This window comes from Colias eurytheme, chromosome 4 (genome assembly GCF_061535395.1).
Source record: "Colias eurytheme isolate Ceu_HAF_F1 chromosome 4, ilColEury1 Martin Lab GWU primary, whole genome shotgun sequence".
In the NCBI taxonomy this organism is placed as follows: Eukaryota; Metazoa; Arthropoda; class Insecta; order Lepidoptera; family Pieridae; genus Colias; species Colias eurytheme.
Window position 1 is genome coordinate 4,108,860 of NC_142983.1, and position 19,861 is coordinate 4,128,720.

Sequence of the window (19,861 nt, forward strand, 5' to 3'; positions counted from 1 at the left end):
TCAACATTGCGGAATCTTAGTGCGTTTCATTGGATAAAAGCAGCTTTAAAGAGAAGCTTATTGGCATTTACACACAGAACAACTATTCCTTCCGCCTTCGCGAAGTGGAAATACTGTATATATATTACTAGACTGGCAGATATAGCGTGGGTACAGCCCACAGCCACAGGAAGAGAGACAGACAGAACCACCGCCAGTGCGCGAGGGAGTGCGCGTGCCCCGTGTCAGCCTTATTAAACTTTCGCCGAACAGAAAACAAACCAAGTTCGAAACATAATACAACGTTAACATATAGAATTACCAAAAGTTGCCGTCTGGTGTTCTAATGTAAAGCGTGAATTATGTCACAATTTCATAACAGTTTTGCTTCCGTCCAGCTAAGGCAAAAGCTACGTGCTTCCCATACTATCTCAATAGAAATGGTGCACCCCAAAAATAAAAAGATATTGCAATTAATTGGTAAATAAAGTAATTGTAACATGTGACTGTGTATGTGTATGTTCGTTATGTAACGGGGGTCTGCTGCTCTCTCGGACTCGTTTCTAAGGTCTTTGTCACTGTGGTGTTATATGTCCGGTCAGTGGGCGACGAACGCGACAATACGTAGGCAATACGTTGAAGAGGCATCACATAATAAGTGCATACAAAGTTGAGCATTTGCTTGTAATTTCAAAAAAAAAAAATATCAATTAATTCATTAAAATTCAAATTATATTTATTTGCAAGAATGTAGTTACAAATTATAGATGTTATATTATTACAGGCTTTGTAAAGAATGGGAACATATTTACCCTCCTTATTATTTCCAATATGAAACATATTATTTTTTTTTTGTATCGTAAAATCTAGTGATAAAGTACCATATTCACAGACAGACGAAAAAAATAAATAATAGGAGAGGCTAATTTGTTCGCTATCAATACAAAGGTTTGGTGATCCTCGCGAATGCTAAAATTTGTATGCACGCGACAAGACGCGCGCGGGGCGGTCGCGGGCGAGCTCCCGGCCCGCGGCGCTGCTTATTACCACTAGCACGGGACGATACGAAGTGTCCCAGAGGACACAAGCGAGATTATACTTTACAGTCTGCGCAGCGCGTCGAGGAGACGAGCCGACCTTTACTAAACAGAAACACACACGATAGATGAGAGCTTTGTAATGTAAGAGTGGAGTGTAGGCCGTCGTACCGTTTCGCCTACCTTCTTCTCCCACTGCAACACGTACGGCACGGGTATGTCTTCGGGGAAATCCACCTGGCAGTTGAACACCACGCTCTCGCCGAGGATCGCTGTGATGTGCACAGCATCTTGGTGGTCTTGGTGGCAAGTAACTATAACAAACCGATACGTTTATAGTGATTTTATACTTACAAATTATTTGACTTAAAAATGAATGCAAGTAATTTGTGTGTCGATTGTAATATGTAAAAACTTTGGGGCGACAATTTAAAAGAGTTTTTTTTTTATATAGCTTATGCTGATCATTGGAAAACGAAATGACTGAAAGGTTTTGAAATATGTTTGCTCTACAGAGCAAAAATATTTACCTCAAGCTAGTTCTCATCATTTCATTTGTAATCATCACAGGGAAAGTATATCATGTTTTATTTTATCTAAATTTTAATTAATTTGATTTAAACAGAGGATGATAATTCGATGCCGTGTTATTATGTCGCCCATTGCCTTTTTGTTAGAATCCTATTACGCATACCTTAAAGCTATCTCTAACTATGTATTGAGATCGCTACCTATTGATCTACGAGCATTTACTACATAGTACACCCACATGAACTAATCAGAGTTACCTTGGTACAGCATTGTTATGAGCTAACATTGAAATCTAGCCTTGATGTGTGGGATCATATTGTCTATATTGTTATGCCTTAGGTACTGCTAATACCTATAATGGAAATTGGATATAGATACCTATTCACCCATATCCAATATCGATACTTCCTGAAGAAATATATTTTCAATTCAATTCTATCTATTCTGTTAACATTTGACTTTAGTATCGAATAATTTAAGGGTAGGGTAGAGTTTCCTAAAAAGCTGTCATTCTTGCAGATTCGTTACCTAATAGCAAGAACACAGTAGGTATTTCGACTTAATTTAAATAGAGTCAATCATCAACGTGCGATACCTCTTTAAATGAGATTTCGTTAATTTGTTAATAAAGGATGAACTTTTACTGAAGATCATTAAATAATACTCCAATAATTATAATTCAGTTTCAGGGTTCTATATTTGTTTTGCCCCGTTTAAGTAAAACATGTTGCTATGTGATAATTTCACAAATTGTAATTAGTAAACTTCGCAAACTAGAACAATATTGAGATGTTGCTTGAAAATGTTATTAATTTTACTTCAGACGACTATGTTTCAACCTTAAGTTGTAAAGTTGAATTGTAATTGAACATTGTAAATTACTTTACGCTAACTAAAATAGGTATCTAGGTACTTACTACTGAAATGTTATGCGTAGACACTATTGAGTAATTATTAAGCAATGAATATTTAAATGAAAAGGTTTAGCACGTCTTTTAATAATATCTTTAAGAAATTACTTTAAAAAGATGTAAGTGTACCCACCTATAGTGTTTTTTTTTTACAAAAGTGTAACTGCTGCGTAATTAATTTTCAATAAAATTGTTCCTAACACTTTCTGAATGGCACTGGTTGTTTGGATGAAATTGCTATTGCATAAAGCCGCCCTTTGCATTTTATGTCCTGCTTTTGTTAGAATTCTGATGTGTAGAATAAAAAAAAATAAAAAAAAGTATGAAAAAGAATCTAACCCGGCAGGTAAACTAGCAGCAGAAGGAGCAGGCCGGCGGCGATGTGCGGCGTTTGCTCGGCGCGCCAGCCCATGCCTGCGCTCCCATGTCACGGCCGCGCGCGGCGACTCATCCTCGGTGCATCACCTACAACAAACACTTCTATTTAAAAATAATATATAACACTATAAAGTTAGAAAATTTTTATAATGATAGTTTGAATGCTATAAAAACTAAAAATAATATTGTTTTGAAACGAGATGCCTAATTGAATGTAACATTTTAAATTGGGTTACAGAATTGTTCGATTAAGTATTTTTTGAAATTGTGGTTATTTATTGAAATGTTTTAGATAGTAGTAATATTTGGTACATTTGAGGCCAGCAGTGGACAAACAAAGGCTGATAGTGATGATGATGATGGTATATTTTGGAAACGTAATATTGTAGAAAATTGTATTTATGAAAATATTGTTCGTGCATGCGCTAGTTAAATACATTAGTGACTGATTGAGGAAATACACAGCAGGTATACTACTTCGCCACATTGATTTCTGCGACAGTAATTGCTTTCCAAAATGCATTAGGTATGATTTATGAGGTTCCTTCAAAAACAATGGATTCTTTTCAGTTTGTAAAATATACTGATTGTATGTTGTGGTTTTAATAATTGTCAATTCAACTTTTTTTCTATTAGACTACAAGCCCGCATAGGACAAAAATATGGGTCAAATGAACCACCAGGGGACATATCTAGATCGATAGCAGAGCAAAAAATAATAAGATTCATCACTATGCCGTCACTTGTAAGCTGTCCAACTGAGTGCAGATGAGAATTGAAAAGTACAGGGAGACTCGGTAAATTTTGGTCATATATTTTTGTACGGCATTCTTAACCATCGATAGATCCATTAAAAATAATAAGAAACCGCTCAGTGCCGTACAAAAATGGTGGTCCACCAAGTCGGAATTTTTATTTAATTTCCGAGAGTTACCGGGGGTAAATTTGGTCATTTGACCATGTACGGCATCTGTGTCATACTATTGCTATACTGCTTTTAATCCATTATTCCGCAACGCCGTACAAAAATCATGGGGACAAGGGGAAAAAATCGAGAGTTATAATCCCCTCTCTTTCCCCACTCCAGGGGGTCATTTGACACAACACGAAATAAATTTATTTTTAAAGTATTTTATGCATAGAGAATATTTTTTCATGTGCCGTACATTTTCGTTGGTTCAAAGGGGAAAAATCTGAAAAAGAAAAAAATCCATATAACGAAATGTTTGCTTTATATTTTTATAATAAAATATAAATATACATTAATATTAAGAAGCTCGAGGTGGTTAATTATCACCTTGGAAAGTCGGAGTCAGGTGGAAGGGACGTTAAATTGATGAACTAATAAAAAAGCTATGAACGAAAAGATGTGAATTATATGCAATCAGTCCATGAATACAGGTAAAGTCACAAGCAAATGCTAGTAATATATACATATTCAAAATGTACAAGTAAAGCGCTTTCAAATGATACCAAATACTGCATATTTATCTTAACTTTATTTTTTTACTCTGTATGTTTTGTCCGCTAGAGGTCGCCACATTAGATTTTGTGAAACCCCATATGGCCTTTAGCTAGCTGGTCGCTGGTTATCCAGTGAACAATTCAGACGCTTCTAATGATATGTCATTTGTCGAATTCTGATAAGTAGTTTAGAAGTTACGAGGGAATAGATGAACATACATACATGACCTGTAAACAACCATAACCCTCCTTTTGCTTTGCCGTAGTTGGGTAAAAATATGTTAATGCCGTACTGTATCAAATGGCCATAAAGCACCCTTAAAATTGTAGCTTTCGTCGCTTTCATCAGCCTAAAAGATGTGGTCTGCACAAAAATGTACGGCATCGTTTTTTCCTAATTTATCTATGTTAATACTATTTAAAACAACGGATAAAGTGTAGAAAACTATTATATTTCATTAATCTACGATGTTTAAACTTTAACAAAATTTCTGGTTTTGCATTTCTCTAAAACTTTTTTTAGAACGGTTTCTTTTGAACGGCAATACTATACAACAATTGAATTTTACAATATCATGTTAAAAAAAAAGTTCCCGTACAGGGTCAAATGACCTTACAGCTCTTTATATCAAGAATTCGATGAAATTAAGATGATTATTGGTATACATTTAAAAGAACAATTATTTTTTGACGGCATTGCTTTTAATAGTACTTTTGAGTGCTAGATAATGTTTTGGAACCGAAGCCGTACTTAGTCAAATGACCCCGTGGAGTGGGGAAAGAGAGGGGATTGCAACTCTCGATTTTTTCCCCTTGTCCCCATGATTTTTGTACGGCGTTGCGGGATAATGGATTAAAAGCAGTATAGCAATAGTATGACACAGATGCCGTACATGGTCAAATGACCAAATTTACCCCCGGTAACTCTCGGAAATTAAATAAAAATTCCGACTTGTTGGACCACCATTTTTGTACGGCACTGAGCGGTTTCTTATTATTTTTAATGGATCTATCGATGGTTAAGAATGCCGTACAAAAATATATGACCAAAATTTACCGAGTCTACCTGTACTTTTCAATTCTCATCTGCACTCAGTTGGACAGCTTACAAGTGACGGCATAGTGATGAATCTTATTATTTTTTGCTCTGCTATCGATCTAGATATGTCCCCTGGTGGTTCATTTGACCCATATTTTTGTCCTATGCGGGCTTGTAGTCTATATTCTTTATAAATTTATATTTATAAAGCATTCGAATGTCATAAAACCAAAAATATTAAATTCAATTCAACTTGTTTCGAAGAGCTACTTTAATAATTAATAATTTCCTGTAGGTAGCTACAGGAAATTATGTTTAACTGAAAGGCAATACTATGAATGCATAAATATTTACGATAAGTTTAATCGGGAGTGACATGTGTTTGACCTTTCTATAATATTATAATCAAGAAGCTTATATCTAATGCGATATAAGCTTCTTGATTATAATATAAATAATAAATAACAATCATACGAGCATATTATTTGCAATTCTTTAACATTCGACGCGAAGTAAATTAAATTTACGATTAAACGTTGTAGAGTTAACTCTACAATATCTCTAGGACAGCTGAAACAAATCTGTTTATAAGTCATAATCGTCATAATAATGTATCTACGTGGTATTGTAGCCTTTGTGTAGCACGTCCTTGGACTGTATTCGTTACCATCAGAATAATTGCACTGCATAATTTTAACAGCTCCTCTTGCCGTTAACCATTGCTTTAGGTAATATTAAATAAAGCTTAGTAAACTGTGAGCATACTGTAATAGTACGATAATTTTTATAAATATTTTGAGGAAATGTTTTATTTTTTAAATTCTCATTCAAAAAGTTGTATTGAATAGTTGTTAAATATTATTATATCCGAGCATCTATTATGTTCTAGGCACACCCGAAACCTGAATGTAAAATAATTAATAAATATTCGGAATATTCATTTATCAAAAAGATTCCAGAACGATTAATTCGACTTGCAATTTGTAAGCTAATATTTCTAAATCAATGAGAAATGCTTAAATATATTCAAGGAAACGAAATCTATATTCACCTTTTACAATATACAATTTCGGCCACACCGAAAAGCTTTTCCCGGGGATTCCTGCGACATTAGAATAGATATGACGATGGTGGAATATGACCATGTTGGTTGTTAGTTTGTCTACTATATTAAATTAATGTAGCTTCAAAGCTTCATCTTGCAAATTTTTGTAAAACGAGCATGCTACTGAGTTTGATACCAGGGGTTCCTCGACGGGCAGCGGTCAACAGCCCGGTGCGGGTATTATCGATTTCCTACCTTATCGTCACAGTGTGTGATCGCGCTATGGGGAGCGCGGCTAGTCGGAGCGTGCTGAGTATGGGGTGAGTTCGGCGATCTCGTATGGTGCGGGCGGGCTCCGTCATCTGTGGAGGGCGGTCATGGGCTCGAGTCGCGGCGTGGCGCGTGCGAGAGGTCGCGCGGCGGGCCGGGCACTGCCCGCCCGTTGCTGCCGTATTGATCGGTGCGCGCGCAGGCCGCCGCCCCACATGAATGGTCCCCGGTGCTAGGCTCACGTGCTGATAGCCCTGCTCGGCTGCGGCCTGCGACTCGACCTCTACCACGCTGCCAGGATTTAGGGATCTTATAAAAATATGCTAAATAATTACCTTTCAATTACGTATTTCTCGAATACATGTGCAGATAAATATGACTGTGTCACACGAATAATGAAATTCAATTTTTTTAAATTCAATTGAATGAATGTAGTTGCTTAATTGTTTTGCATTCTTCAATGATCATTTAAATGATTTGTGAGGATTACTATTAGTTTAACGTTAACTTGTCCGTCGGCTAAGAGTTACTGTGACTATTTCGAAACGACTTGTATCAGATTAAAACAGCTTATATTATCTTAAACATTTTATCAATGTAGCAATTTTATTATTTACTTATGAAAACATAAAATTACCTATTTAATAGAATTGAATAAAAATCTTATCCGCAATTTCTTCAACGTTATAAAAAAGAAATAGAGACCGCGCGCCCGCTCCAAGACGTTTCCTCTCTGGAAATATTTGTTCTTTCTATCAATTGGTGACAACGAGTTTCAAAAGTCACTAGATATAACGGAAAATCAAAACCACCCTTTGTTTTTACGTTAAAACGAATAAAAAATGAGTCTTGACTTTTGAATTTACGATATAATTTATATTCAATAGTCAATAATAAATTGTTAATTAGGACTAAAAAAGATAGAGTTATAGGTAATGTGCTCAGTAAAGACTTCGTGATATTATGTTTATTATAGTATCTACTAGGTACCTACTATTGAAAGTGTGATTTAATAAAATCCACCATATTAGATTAACTCAGACATCACAAAGCTCACGCCATGGCCACATGGAATGCAAATAAGTACCTACATTCCAACTTAAATACGGTGAGAATAAGTAATTCTATAAGTAATTCTTTGATATAATAAACGAAATCACACTGATATGTACATCCTACAGACTACAGTGCAAATCGAAAGAATGATTTGTTTTTTTTTCTATTTCTTTTTTATAAAAAAGCTTAACTGTTTGTACTAAGCAAAGACAAAATCCTATTGTCTAGATTTTTAACCTTTATTTAACATGAAACTATTCATGTTCCAATAATTATGGTGTTCGTAATGTTATTACGTCCGCGTCATAGTGCTCTGTCCTTCACCGACTTTACTTGTGACGCTCATGCTTTCAGACAAACCGTTTTGCGGTCGTCTACATAGAAATTATGTTAAAGCTATTTTTAAACCATTAAATATTCAATAAATTTAAAATTAAACTTAAGATGCAATGATAATATTGTTAGTCCATAAGCGAATAGTACCTAATTGTACTAGAATACTGACAATATTAAAATACAGGGTGTCCCGTAAGTAGTGGACCAACGGGTTATGGGGAGTAGAGGGACTTATTATCTAACAAAAATACTAAAATTTATTGTCCTAAACCATAAAGTTTTTGATTTATGCTTTATTTTCAAAATTTGATAAAAATATCATCCACGTAAGCTTAATATGAACTTTTACCATTTCTGTTTTTATTTTATTCTCATTTTTTTGTTCAAGGTTGTTAAGAATACATAAGTCTTCCTAATTAAATTGATACTCAAGCATAATTAACAACAACAACAAAATTAGACCAAAAAATAGGTAAAATTTTACGTTTTAAAAATTTACGGATTGAAGTTTGAACAAAGCTGGTGTAAAAAAAATGTATGGTAACCCTGTGGAACTTTATTTTAAAAACTTCTACATCTCATACAAATTACAAAAAGGTATAATTGTGTGGTATAAAGTATTTAAAAAAATGTTAAATTGGCGTACAACATTCAAATTAGAAATTATCAGGTAGTCAACTCATTAAGTTATTCCGAGAATTATTGCCTTCATGGGCGCGCGCTGGAATTCTTTTGTATTGTTTCTGGCCAATCATAGACGATACTTGAACCCACTATTATTTTCTTTGACTTTCAACTATTTCAGTGACTTGCTTATAGCTCGGAACTGCACGCGTGTTTAGCTTGATCCCGTCATTACAATATTATTCTTTGTTGAAGTACGCTTGAATTGGACACTGATTTTTCTTGTGATTTGGATATTGTTCGACTTTAGCTTTTTGAAGGATATTGCCTAATACATACACTCCACGTGAATATGGATCAAAATTTTTTAACTCAATAATTTTTTTAACATTTCTGCATATTCACATGGAGTGTATGTATTAGGCAATATCCTTCAAAAAGCTAAAGTCGAACAATATCCAAATCACAAGAAAAATCAGTGTCCAATTCAAGCGTACTTCAACAAAGAATAATATTGTAATGACGGGATCAAGCTAAACACGCGTGCAGTTCCGAGCTATAAGCAAGTCACTGAAATAGTTGAAAGTCAAAGAAAATAATAGTGGGTTCAAGTATCGTCTATGATTGGCCAGAAACAATACAAAAGAATTCCAGCGCGCGCCCATGAAGGCAATAATTCTCGGAATAACTTAATGAGTTGACTACCTGATAATTTCTAATTTGAATGTTGTACGCCAATTTAACATTTTTTTAAATACTTTATACCACACAATTATACCTTTTTGTAATTTGTATGAGATGTAGAAGTTTTTAAAATAAAGTTCCACAGGGTTACCATACATTTTTTTTACACCAGCTTTGTTCAAACTTCAATCCGTAAATTTTTAAAACGTAAAATTTTACCTATTTTTTGGTCTAATTTTGTTGTTGTTGTTAATTATGCTTGAGTATCAATTTAATTAGGAAGACTTATGTATTCTTAACAACCTTGAACAAAAAAATAAGAATAAAATAAAAACAGAAATGGTAAAAGTTCATATTAAGCTTACGTGGATGATATTTTTATCAAATTTTGAAAATAAAGCATAAATCAAAAACTATATGGTTTAGGACAATAAATTTTAGTATTTTTGTTAGATAATACGTCCCTCTACTCCCCATAACCCGTTGGTCCACTACTTACGGGACACCCTGTATAATATTCAATTTAAAGTAAAGGAAAATAAGGCCATTGACACAATATTGTTCATTAATACGCTGGTATAATAACGGTGCTTATTATTTTCAACAATAAGACATTTTCAAAGCTTAAAAGAAGAAATTATCCAGCCATTTTTAACACTTATTTGTATCTCGTTGATGACAAGCACACCGAGTAATTAGCAAAAAGTTAAAAATAAAAGAAACTATTGCATAGATAATTAATGTAAGAATTAAATTTTAAATGTTTTTAATTTTTATCAATCATTGTTCTTTAAATAAACTCACAAAAATATTATGCGTGTACGGTGTATGTACCTATTTCGCTTTGATATACCTAACTACAACTACCTACTTATAAAGTATCATCGTCATGTCCTTTCAACATTTGACCAAAAAATTAATAACTACATATTTAGGTTACATAAAAAACAATTGGAAATATCTGTCTTCAAATATATTTGTATCCGTAATGTTTCCGATCGTTGATTTTTTATAAAAGCTTATCTATGCTTCATGCATGAACTGAATTAGGGAGCGTGCAACGGAAGTTTTTGGGCTTCTGATGAGGTTTTTCCTAAGCCGATACATAAGAGAAAGATTGCCAGAATAAGGTCAAAAGAATTAAGATGAAATAACATAAAACATAAATAACAAATTTTAATTCAATCAATATTATTAGTTGATTAAAAACGTCCAACAAGAGTGACGTCAGAAAGACACATCTTATTATAATATGTATATTCATACCTACTACTAAACGTTTATGACATGTCACATGAGAGTAAAGAAATCGAATATAAATACGAAGGATGGAAATAAAAATGTTGCATGTATGTAACGTGTTTTATATCCCGGAAAAAATTGCGAACTTTGTAACTCTGTAAGTTGGTTCAATATGGATCCTATTACTCTTTAGTCGGGACACGGCGTGCAAGTTTAAAGTTGAGAATTCAGAAGAGCTATCGATAAAGTTGTGGCTGTCGCCAAAGCGGATTCCTTCTTTTAGACTACCGCACTTCGCTTCAAAAGAACGTTGTATCACTAATTCAATGATATTTGATTGCAACGCTTTCATCGTCAATTACTGAACTTTGCCAGCAGGAAAATCTACGTTCAATTCAATGATGCTCGTAGGTGCACAATCAGAGCACTAGGTTCTTTTTTCCTGCAAATGGATTCACGGGATTATAAAGGAAGCGCAAATTACATTTTTGAAAGAGATCTATGTATAAGTTTTTATAAATCTATCTACGATAAGATCAATAAAATACAACGCCAAAGTTGTATTTTTTAAATAATAAATAATAATTAATAATAGAGAGTATATCTGGATTCTAACTTACCTTAACGTAAAAAAAAATTACTTAGAAAGCTTTAGAGTTTAAAACATTAAACTGCATATTTTTTACACATGCAAAATGAATATGAAATAATAATAATTACAAACCAATTTCAATGAAGGAGTAAATATAAAAAAAAAAAAAACATTTTTGATTTACATACCTCCTCGCTTCCGTACCTAGTTTACGCCCATATAAGATGAACATTATTTTTGCACGCGCCAAAATATGTATACAGTATATAGAGTATATCAGACAAACATTTGTGTATTCACCCTCTTCCTATACGCTTGCATGTAAATATTTAATTAAATATACTTGAGTGATTGGCGGAGCACCGTCAAAAGCGTTTGCTTCCATAAACACTAACGCAAAATGCATTCAATACTGTTTTCTCGTCTTCATGAATTCTATAGGTAGACATTTTCAAAATTATAACACCTTGTATATTTCGTAGTTTTTTTGGAATATTTTTTTCATGACTTTTAATGAAAACCTGTATAATTTTACTCTATTCTTTTTGTTTTTATATCTAGCAAAGTTTTAAAAAACATAATTATATTGTATTACCCTGTGGTATTACCTAAACGTATATTGTTTTATAAATCGTACACGAAAACACAACTTCTAACTTCTATTGTTATAAAATATTGGAATACCTAAAATTTTCTATATTTAAAAGCAATTCAAATGATTTCCTCATATTCTAAGAGCTTTGCTGGTATTCGAGACAAACCTTCCTTCCTTTATTGAATTCTGGATAAAGCCCCTTTGATCAAGTGTCTGACATTCTTTAAGAAATTAAACACACGTTTTTATGAAGGATGTGATATATAAGACTTTATGCTACGCTTTCTAAAATCTAAATCTATGAAAAACTTACAACTACGAATTCATAATAATTAGGTATTGGTCAATTTTAAATGTAAAACAATATTCTGCTCTCGTAATAGTCTGGTCGATTAGCTTTACTTTTGTCTGAATTTTTTTCGTTTATCTTATTAGGTATATAGGTACTTATAATGCAATGATACATTTTCTCTGAATAGGAATCGAAAAATATATTCGCAATAATGCAGCAATCCTAGAATATACACAATTTAGGAGTCTTTGATTAAAATGGCATTTAACTAATATTTAGGGTAATAAGATGAAGATAACCCAAGAAATGGTAATATCAGTTTGCTATGAGCTATTAAAGAGATAATTTTCACGGAATTCATGTGGAACAGTATTCGCTAAATAGGTTTGTTGAAACAGATGATTGTGCACTTGTCGGCGTGTTTCACGGATTGACGTGACTGCCGCGTGCCGATACACTTTACCAACCGACGTTTTTCAACACATTCCGCAAATATCCGATTATAAACCTATCTTCGTTCCACGAGACAATTTATTTGATTAAGTGTAGAAGCACAAAGAATCCCAAGAGATAGTACCTACCTACGAACGCACGACAAATGAAAAATGTTTGAAATTTTTACAGCGCAATTTCATTGCTTTTATAATTGTATATTTATTGCTTTTATATGAATTAGAAATAAGTGGAATAAAACGTTTCCAGTATATAAGTGCCAAGAAAGTTAATTATACGTGTTATGTTTCCTGTTTATTAGCTACAGAAGTTTATCAGGGAGTAAAGGAAGAAACAATCTTTATTGACAATTTTTATTGAGCATTTCAAACAGTTTTAATAGATTTTTATATATATATAGGGTTCTGCTTTTCAAAGAAAAAGGAATCATAAGGTTACCCCTTCTTTATAAAATCTAGGTATGTGTTGCTAAAAATCTAATTTAGAGCTAACTACTACTTACTCTAGTTGTCAACACATACCTAGGTCCTAGAGGATCAGTTTTTAGCCGACGCAATCAAGTTAAAAAAAAACAATTGTAATCTGCTTAAAAAATATCTAGCTAATTTTAAAACACTAAGGAAAAATAGAACATAACGCCAAGTTATTTCAATTATATATTCAGCATTAAAAAGGGGAAAATGTGCAAACTGTGCCCTTAGAACACCTTGAAAAAAAATTGAGAAATAAACTGTCGATGTCCTCGAAAGGGCCTTATTTTAAAAAAAGGCTTGGCTTTATTTCGTAAATATTTATACCATTACATGCATATTTTTAGAATAGGCACATATTATTTTACATTTTATATGTATTCGATTTCCATATTGCATAATTGAGGTCGTTAATTGTACATATTGTGGGTGTATGCTTTTTGCTTATCATTTATTTAGTTTTATTGGAGACGTAGTTATAAATAGTACTAATATATGCGTGTAATTATTTATATATACAGTAGCAAACGTTATCCCGATAGATACTTGTATGCATAATTTAGCTACTAGAAGTCTGATTTATATTAACCATGTTGGCTGTTTAGACCATAAATGTAAATTATTGCTGTATGAGTTAATATCAGTCCGTAGCAGTGAGTAGCGTGTCAAAACAATGCCGTAGCTAGATAAGATATGACGGGGGCGGTTCGCTGTGGCGCGTCACCAATCAATCTCTAGCTGAAGCCGACAGACACAGCTGTCGCGGAATTTCAAGTACATGTTAATGACGCACTTTATTATATTTTGAAGGAGATATTTTTCAATAAGGAGCACTTTATCGAACACACGGCAACCACCTGACATATCTGTGATATTCAAGGAATAATAAACGATGTTTGAAAGATAGAGATTCATTTTAATTGCTTTACTTTATAAACATTCGTAAATTTGTATATGTATAGAAAGCGCATTTACAAATAGGAGCAGGATAATTCAGTGAAACTCAACAGAAGCTTGCAATTTCCGGCGAAGGCGTTCACCGTTAAGCTCGAACTTGATATATCCTGTATTAATTTGCGATACCGTGCCGAGCTCCAGGTAAAATTAGATTTATCTAGAAACACTTCAAAATGGCGACTAAGAAGAAATAAAGAAAACTTAAGAGCTCTATAGTATCGCCAGTGGGATATTGCTATCAACTTTTTATTTTTTATTTCAAGTCTTTTCCTGATCTGTAGAAGTTTTTGTTCGAGTGCTCAACTGCGCGACGCGACGTTAAAACAAAGATAGAGCAATCATTTTCACAGACGACAAAAAGTAAAATAGTTTCAAAATACACTGAAAAAGTTAATGGAATTTTAATTTATCTTTTTATAATTTTATTATGCATGATTAATTTTGTACGATGGACTGACGTTTTCATAACAACTACTTACAAATATGTTATTAAAAAAAATTTAACCCACCAGACTTCGCAATACATAAAAGTAAATAAGTTATAAAAATTGGTGCGTGTACTCGTATAATCCATATTTTTGCCTGTTAATTTAAACACTTTAAAGGGGTTAAAACACAAGCTTGTAATCAACTTGACCGGTTTTAATTATCGGCAGCCGGCGTGTACCGTGGTCCGAAGCCGCACTCGCGTCAAACGGCTAAAATGAACAATTCAATAGACTGCCCGCTGAAAAATATGACGTGCTACTTTTATATTTTAGTTGATTAAGCTAGAATTAAACACATGATGTATTTTAACTAGTTTTACGAATTTGATAGGTACCTACAGTGTTTGTTATGAAGGAAATATACTTAGAGAGAAATGCGAAGAAGATAAAGTAGGTCATTTTATTTTATGTCCATACAAACAATTTCAAAATACAATAAAACGAAATTAAATAATCAAGATCCCATTTCTTAGAGTCAAAATTTTTCAAAATTTTCTAGTTAACGTTGTAAGGGTAGTAGAGGTGCAACTTGCACCGTGCAAGGTAAAAGCGTCAAGGCTTGTCTTCTTACCACGAAGCTATTTATAAACGTCGTGCATATCATGAAAGGCACGAACTACGATACGATTTTCGCTGTTTAGTCTTTTGCTTTCTGCAAGACACGAAATTTAGAAGATTTTTATTTTTAACTTCCAGTAATTTATTTCTAATAATAAATTATATATATCAAGTATTATTAAAAAAAAGTATTATATTATGATCTGTGCCAATATTTTCGTTGTTATGGATATAATAATTGTATAATACAACTTCATTTTTTTCGTACAATGATATAAATAACCATCGAAAAAATATACTACCTATTTTATTAACTTAAAAGAACAATACTAAGTTTTACCTCATAAATATTCCCTTTGGGAACTAGGGAGTTAGCGATTTTTTACCTGGGATTTGTTTATGAAAGTTGAATGATGTCTGAAAGTTTTAATTAGTTTTGTGGAAGGCGGAGAGGCATGATGCGAAATATACTGCTTGTTGACGCAATTTTTACAATTGTTTGTATCTCTTGTTATATGTCATAATTAATGTTTCTCATTTTAATGATATAATTTTAGACTTGTACTAGAAACAAGCACTTGTAGTTCAATAAATTGCGATTACATTATAATTGCATTTTATGTAGGTAATGTAATTGATTTCATTTACGTCAGATTTTCTCTTGTCTCGGTATTTTTTAATTTGAATATATATTTACTACCTATTAAGATTGATTATGTATAAATAATACAAAATTATAATTAATTTCCAATATATCTCAAAGTTTAAACTTTGAAAAAAAGCTTCTAGCTTTGATTCTTTGGGTACAACTACAGACGCGAAGGGGATATATTTTCAGTTTTATCAGTGCAAATAGGAAGAGGGGAGGGTGTGGTGCTATATTTGCTTTGGTCGAAAAGCCGGTAGAGGAATACGCAAACTGTGTGCTTTGCGGATCATATCATATTATAGAATTTTTACGTCCCTACCAGTCACTTTTCATGTACTAAAATTATTAGTATTAAAAACAACTATTAGGTACAGTTTTAGACCTACAGTTGTTTATTATACTCTATCGCTGTGCTGTTGAGCTAAAAAATATATCCAGAGTAGCGCTAAAGTAACCTTTGACCTATAAAATGTTGTTAATTAATGGTATAGAAAATTATTTTCCGCTAAATGTTAGATATTATTTAAACACTTATAAGACCCTAATGTTGTGAAGTTCTAATTATTCGAATTTATAGTTATTGAGATTTGAGAGATAAAAGAAAATATGTTTAGTTATAGTTACTCGTAATGAGCGTTAATATATATATGTATTAAATACAGTTATGATGTTTATAAATGAAATTATATTTAGAATTAGGAAGAAAATTTTATGTATATCCTAAAGGTAAAAAGTAAGGACCGCAATGTTTATTTATCGTAATATTCACAATAGAACCTTGATTGTAAAGGGTTTGATGAATACGAATATTTATTACTTATATTTATAAAACCCAATAGACCATTAAATTAACATAAACATGTAGCTAGAGACGTTTTTATGAGGGATCAATTTTTCCTGTGTCTCATTAGACATTATTATTATTTGGTATGTCAACAGACTCTGATTTATGAAACCGTGTAAACTTAAAATAAATATAATTGAACACAGAACGAGGATAGAAAAAGATAAACAAAATTTATCTTCCATGAAAATTCTTTTCGTTATTTATTTTACAAGCCAGCAAAGCTTCATGTTGAGCTTTCTGTTCATATGACTAAAAAAATTAAAAAAAAAATGTATATTCTCGGAACTCGCGTTCTGGAGTAATTTTAAGCTTAGTTTCGCGTATCGTGTAGCATCCCTTGATAGCACTTATCTTACGAACGGCACGATGAAGTGAAATTAACCAATGTGCAAATTCTTCTCGTTACTTTGAATTAGCTAACTGGGGACTCGCAGATAGAATTTTGGCGCTTAAACCTTTGCATTTAATTTTTATACGTATATTTTATGGTATGTGAGGCGTTTAGATTATTTATTAATTAAAGACTATAGTGAAAGTGATGGAATGGTATTCGCTAGGTTATAGGTATGCTAGAGTTACGAAAATTTAAAAATATGCGAGTAAGTATGTATCTAATATTAAAGTTACTAAGATTTTAGATCGCGGTGATATCGATTTTGATTGAACAAATCCATTAATTAATAACCGTTGCTTTCTCGTAGAATTAAATTAGTAAAATGTAGCAGACGGTGACTTGCTTAAAGTGTCGAGAACCTATGGTGTTTGCTATGGTAATTTGATAAATGACTATCAATCGGTTTCCACTGAGAAAAGCTCAGTGTAATATATCGCTATTTCATATAAAATATTTTAAAAGAATATTGTTCACAGAGTTCATTTAAACAAATTACCCTTTGTTATTTGTGTACATATGGGTGATAGGTACCCACGCGACTTGTATCTAATATTTGTATCCAGACTTTCATAGACTGCTAGCCGCTAATTGGGATACCGGATACTTGAATAAATTGTACAGACTGTGTTAATGTAACTTTATTTTCCCTTTACATATAAAAATATTTGCAAAAAAAAACTAACGGATGAACAGAAGGGTTACAAATTATGGTTTTTACGAAGCTAAGGTATCCGGGAGAGAAGCCGTACAATTTATAAATAAGTACACTGCTTCTTCGAGATTGTCCGACGCTATTATGTTACGGTATTATGACACTAAACCACAGGCCACATCCAGTGCAATCCCGTCTTCCCTTCGATTGCCAACAAAAAGTATAAAGGAAGTGGAGCTTATCCTTACGCTTTAAAGTTTAAAGACCTCGATCTGCACAAACATGACAGCAATGTATGGGTTTAAGGGATTTTATTTCATAGAAATATTGCAAAATTATAATAATAAATGTATTTTATCTTTTAAATAATGCAAGCATGTCTAAAGTAATAAGTTTTACCTGTTTTGCCAATCTCAAATGGCAGGAGTAAAGAATAAGCAAAATATGAACTAAACAATTTTTGCAAAATGTCATTCAATTTTATATTTAGTCCTACAGCATTTAAATTCTTTATACTTAAATGAGATTTTTTAAAGAATAGAAAAAAATATTGTAATAATTAGGTACTATAAAATATTTATAATTTTAGAACTGTAGTCATTACAAAAATGAATATCATTATTAAGTAAAATTATATCGATACCAAAAGTTGGCTCATCAGGTAATAAGCAAGCTTTTGGTAGCTTTATGAAGCTTTTGGTTCTATAATAAAAAAAAACCTATTGGTATAACGTATCACTAGATGTCGCTGTCTCAGTATTTAAACATTTAAATGCCGCTTGTGAAATGTTTTACACTTCCCTTCATAATAAAACTGGACCAAGATTTTGTGCGTTTGCCGGCTCGGTCCACTGGGATTTACGAATGCCAGTAGGTCGAGGAATCTAACCTAACCATTTTCTTGGGCCTCTTTTGCGGGGAGGCGGGTCGACTTACGAGTCAAGAAAAATTGAAACCCCGTACAAAAAACAAATAATAAGTAATAACAGATGAATACAAAATTTTTTGACGGCGAGGTAATAGTGTTAAAAATTAAAATGTAGGAACCAAAGAGAATTTAAATCACTACGTTTTAGTAGGAACTAGGAACCAACTTACAATTTTACATTGTTCATAACTAATTAATTGTATTATTTATACATATTTAAAAATTTAAATAATTATAATTACTGAAAAATAGTGTAATTTTTTTTGCTACTTGCTTTAAAGCTTCAAATTTTAATCCTAATTTCCATATCCCACATTCAGAAACATTAGATACATAAAAAGATTAAGATCCGTAATCATTTATATCAAAACAAACACGAGTTACAAAAAATCAATTGGCCAGCCACGTAAATAAATACAGTTATCCTGAAAAAGCAACATTAGGTATAAAAAATTCAACGGACAGTCGCGACCTATAATTACACACAGTTATTGTTCACAATCAATGATCGCAAATACAAATTACTATGATCCCAATGTCAAACAACAGTCGGTTATTGATTTTAGCACATTCAGTTGTTTTCAGGCGGGGAGGGTGGCGTCTGGCGCGGGCGGCCCGGGGAGGCAGTCAAATGGCAAGCATAGGTACCCCCACATGTGAATATTTGATGGTTGAATCTTACTGTGGCTACGACACCAATGTCACATCGTATCAGTTGCCTCGAAACCTAGCTTCTTTTTAAATTATTTTAGATATCTACAGAGATTCAACAGCTTATCAACTTTCCAGTGACTGGAATTTATATTTTTAATCTTCAAAATTAAAAGTAGAATTAAGGGTGCACTCACACACATCAGTCACCGTCAAGTCACCGATGACTGATCGGTGACGGTTTGTGTACGTATCCACAAACACCAGTCACCGTCATGTTGTCCGTCAGTCACGTCGCCGGTTTGACTGAATCATTGAACACATACATCAGGTTAGTCAGTGATTAGACGTGTGTCACGCTAGAGAACATGTAGCAATTATTGACGGTAGCACGACGCTGACTGAACTGAGACGTGACGGCACCGGGTGAGTGGGGATAAAAGTATGATAGATGTATGGAAAGATTATTTGACGTGCCTGACCGGTGACGTCACTGATAGATTTCGTGCCGGCGACTGTCGTGTGGGAACAGAGTCATACTAGAACTATTGATACATATTTTTTTTTAATCCTGTCCGGTGACGTGCCGTGACGGTGACTGATGTGTGTGAGTGCACCCTTAAAGGCGACATTTCTAAAGCTTTATACATATTGTGCCCTCTTTCTCACCACATGTGAGAATTTATATTTCACAAACTAGGTTATAATGTAGGCTAAACAATGATATTATATAATATAC

At 33.0% G+C, this 19,861-nt stretch overlaps 1 protein-coding gene across 5 annotated transcripts in view; it reads right to left on the reverse strand.

Annotated features, from left to right (window-relative positions):
- Window positions 1–19,861, reverse strand: part of LOC149908868 (protein turtle-like) — a 51,095-nt gene that overhangs the window by 11,900 nt on the left and 19,334 nt on the right. For 3 of the 5 annotated variants that reach the window (XR_016458655.1, XM_090120451.1, XM_090120448.1), the window contains exons 2-3: window positions 2,798–2,923; window positions 1,188–1,330 (exon numbers count right to left, since the gene is read on the reverse strand). Coding sequence is in view for 4 of the 5 variants with exons in the window: in XM_090120451.1 (XP_089976577.1) it covers window positions 1,188–1,330; window positions 2,798–2,870 (216 nt within the window). In the remaining variant the exon portion in view is untranslated. Of the gene's footprint in view, window positions 1–1,187; window positions 1,331–2,797; window positions 2,924–6,639; window positions 6,830–19,861 lie in introns of those variants that run through there. The other 2 variants (XM_090120449.1, XM_090120450.1) reach the window with 2 other exon arrangements.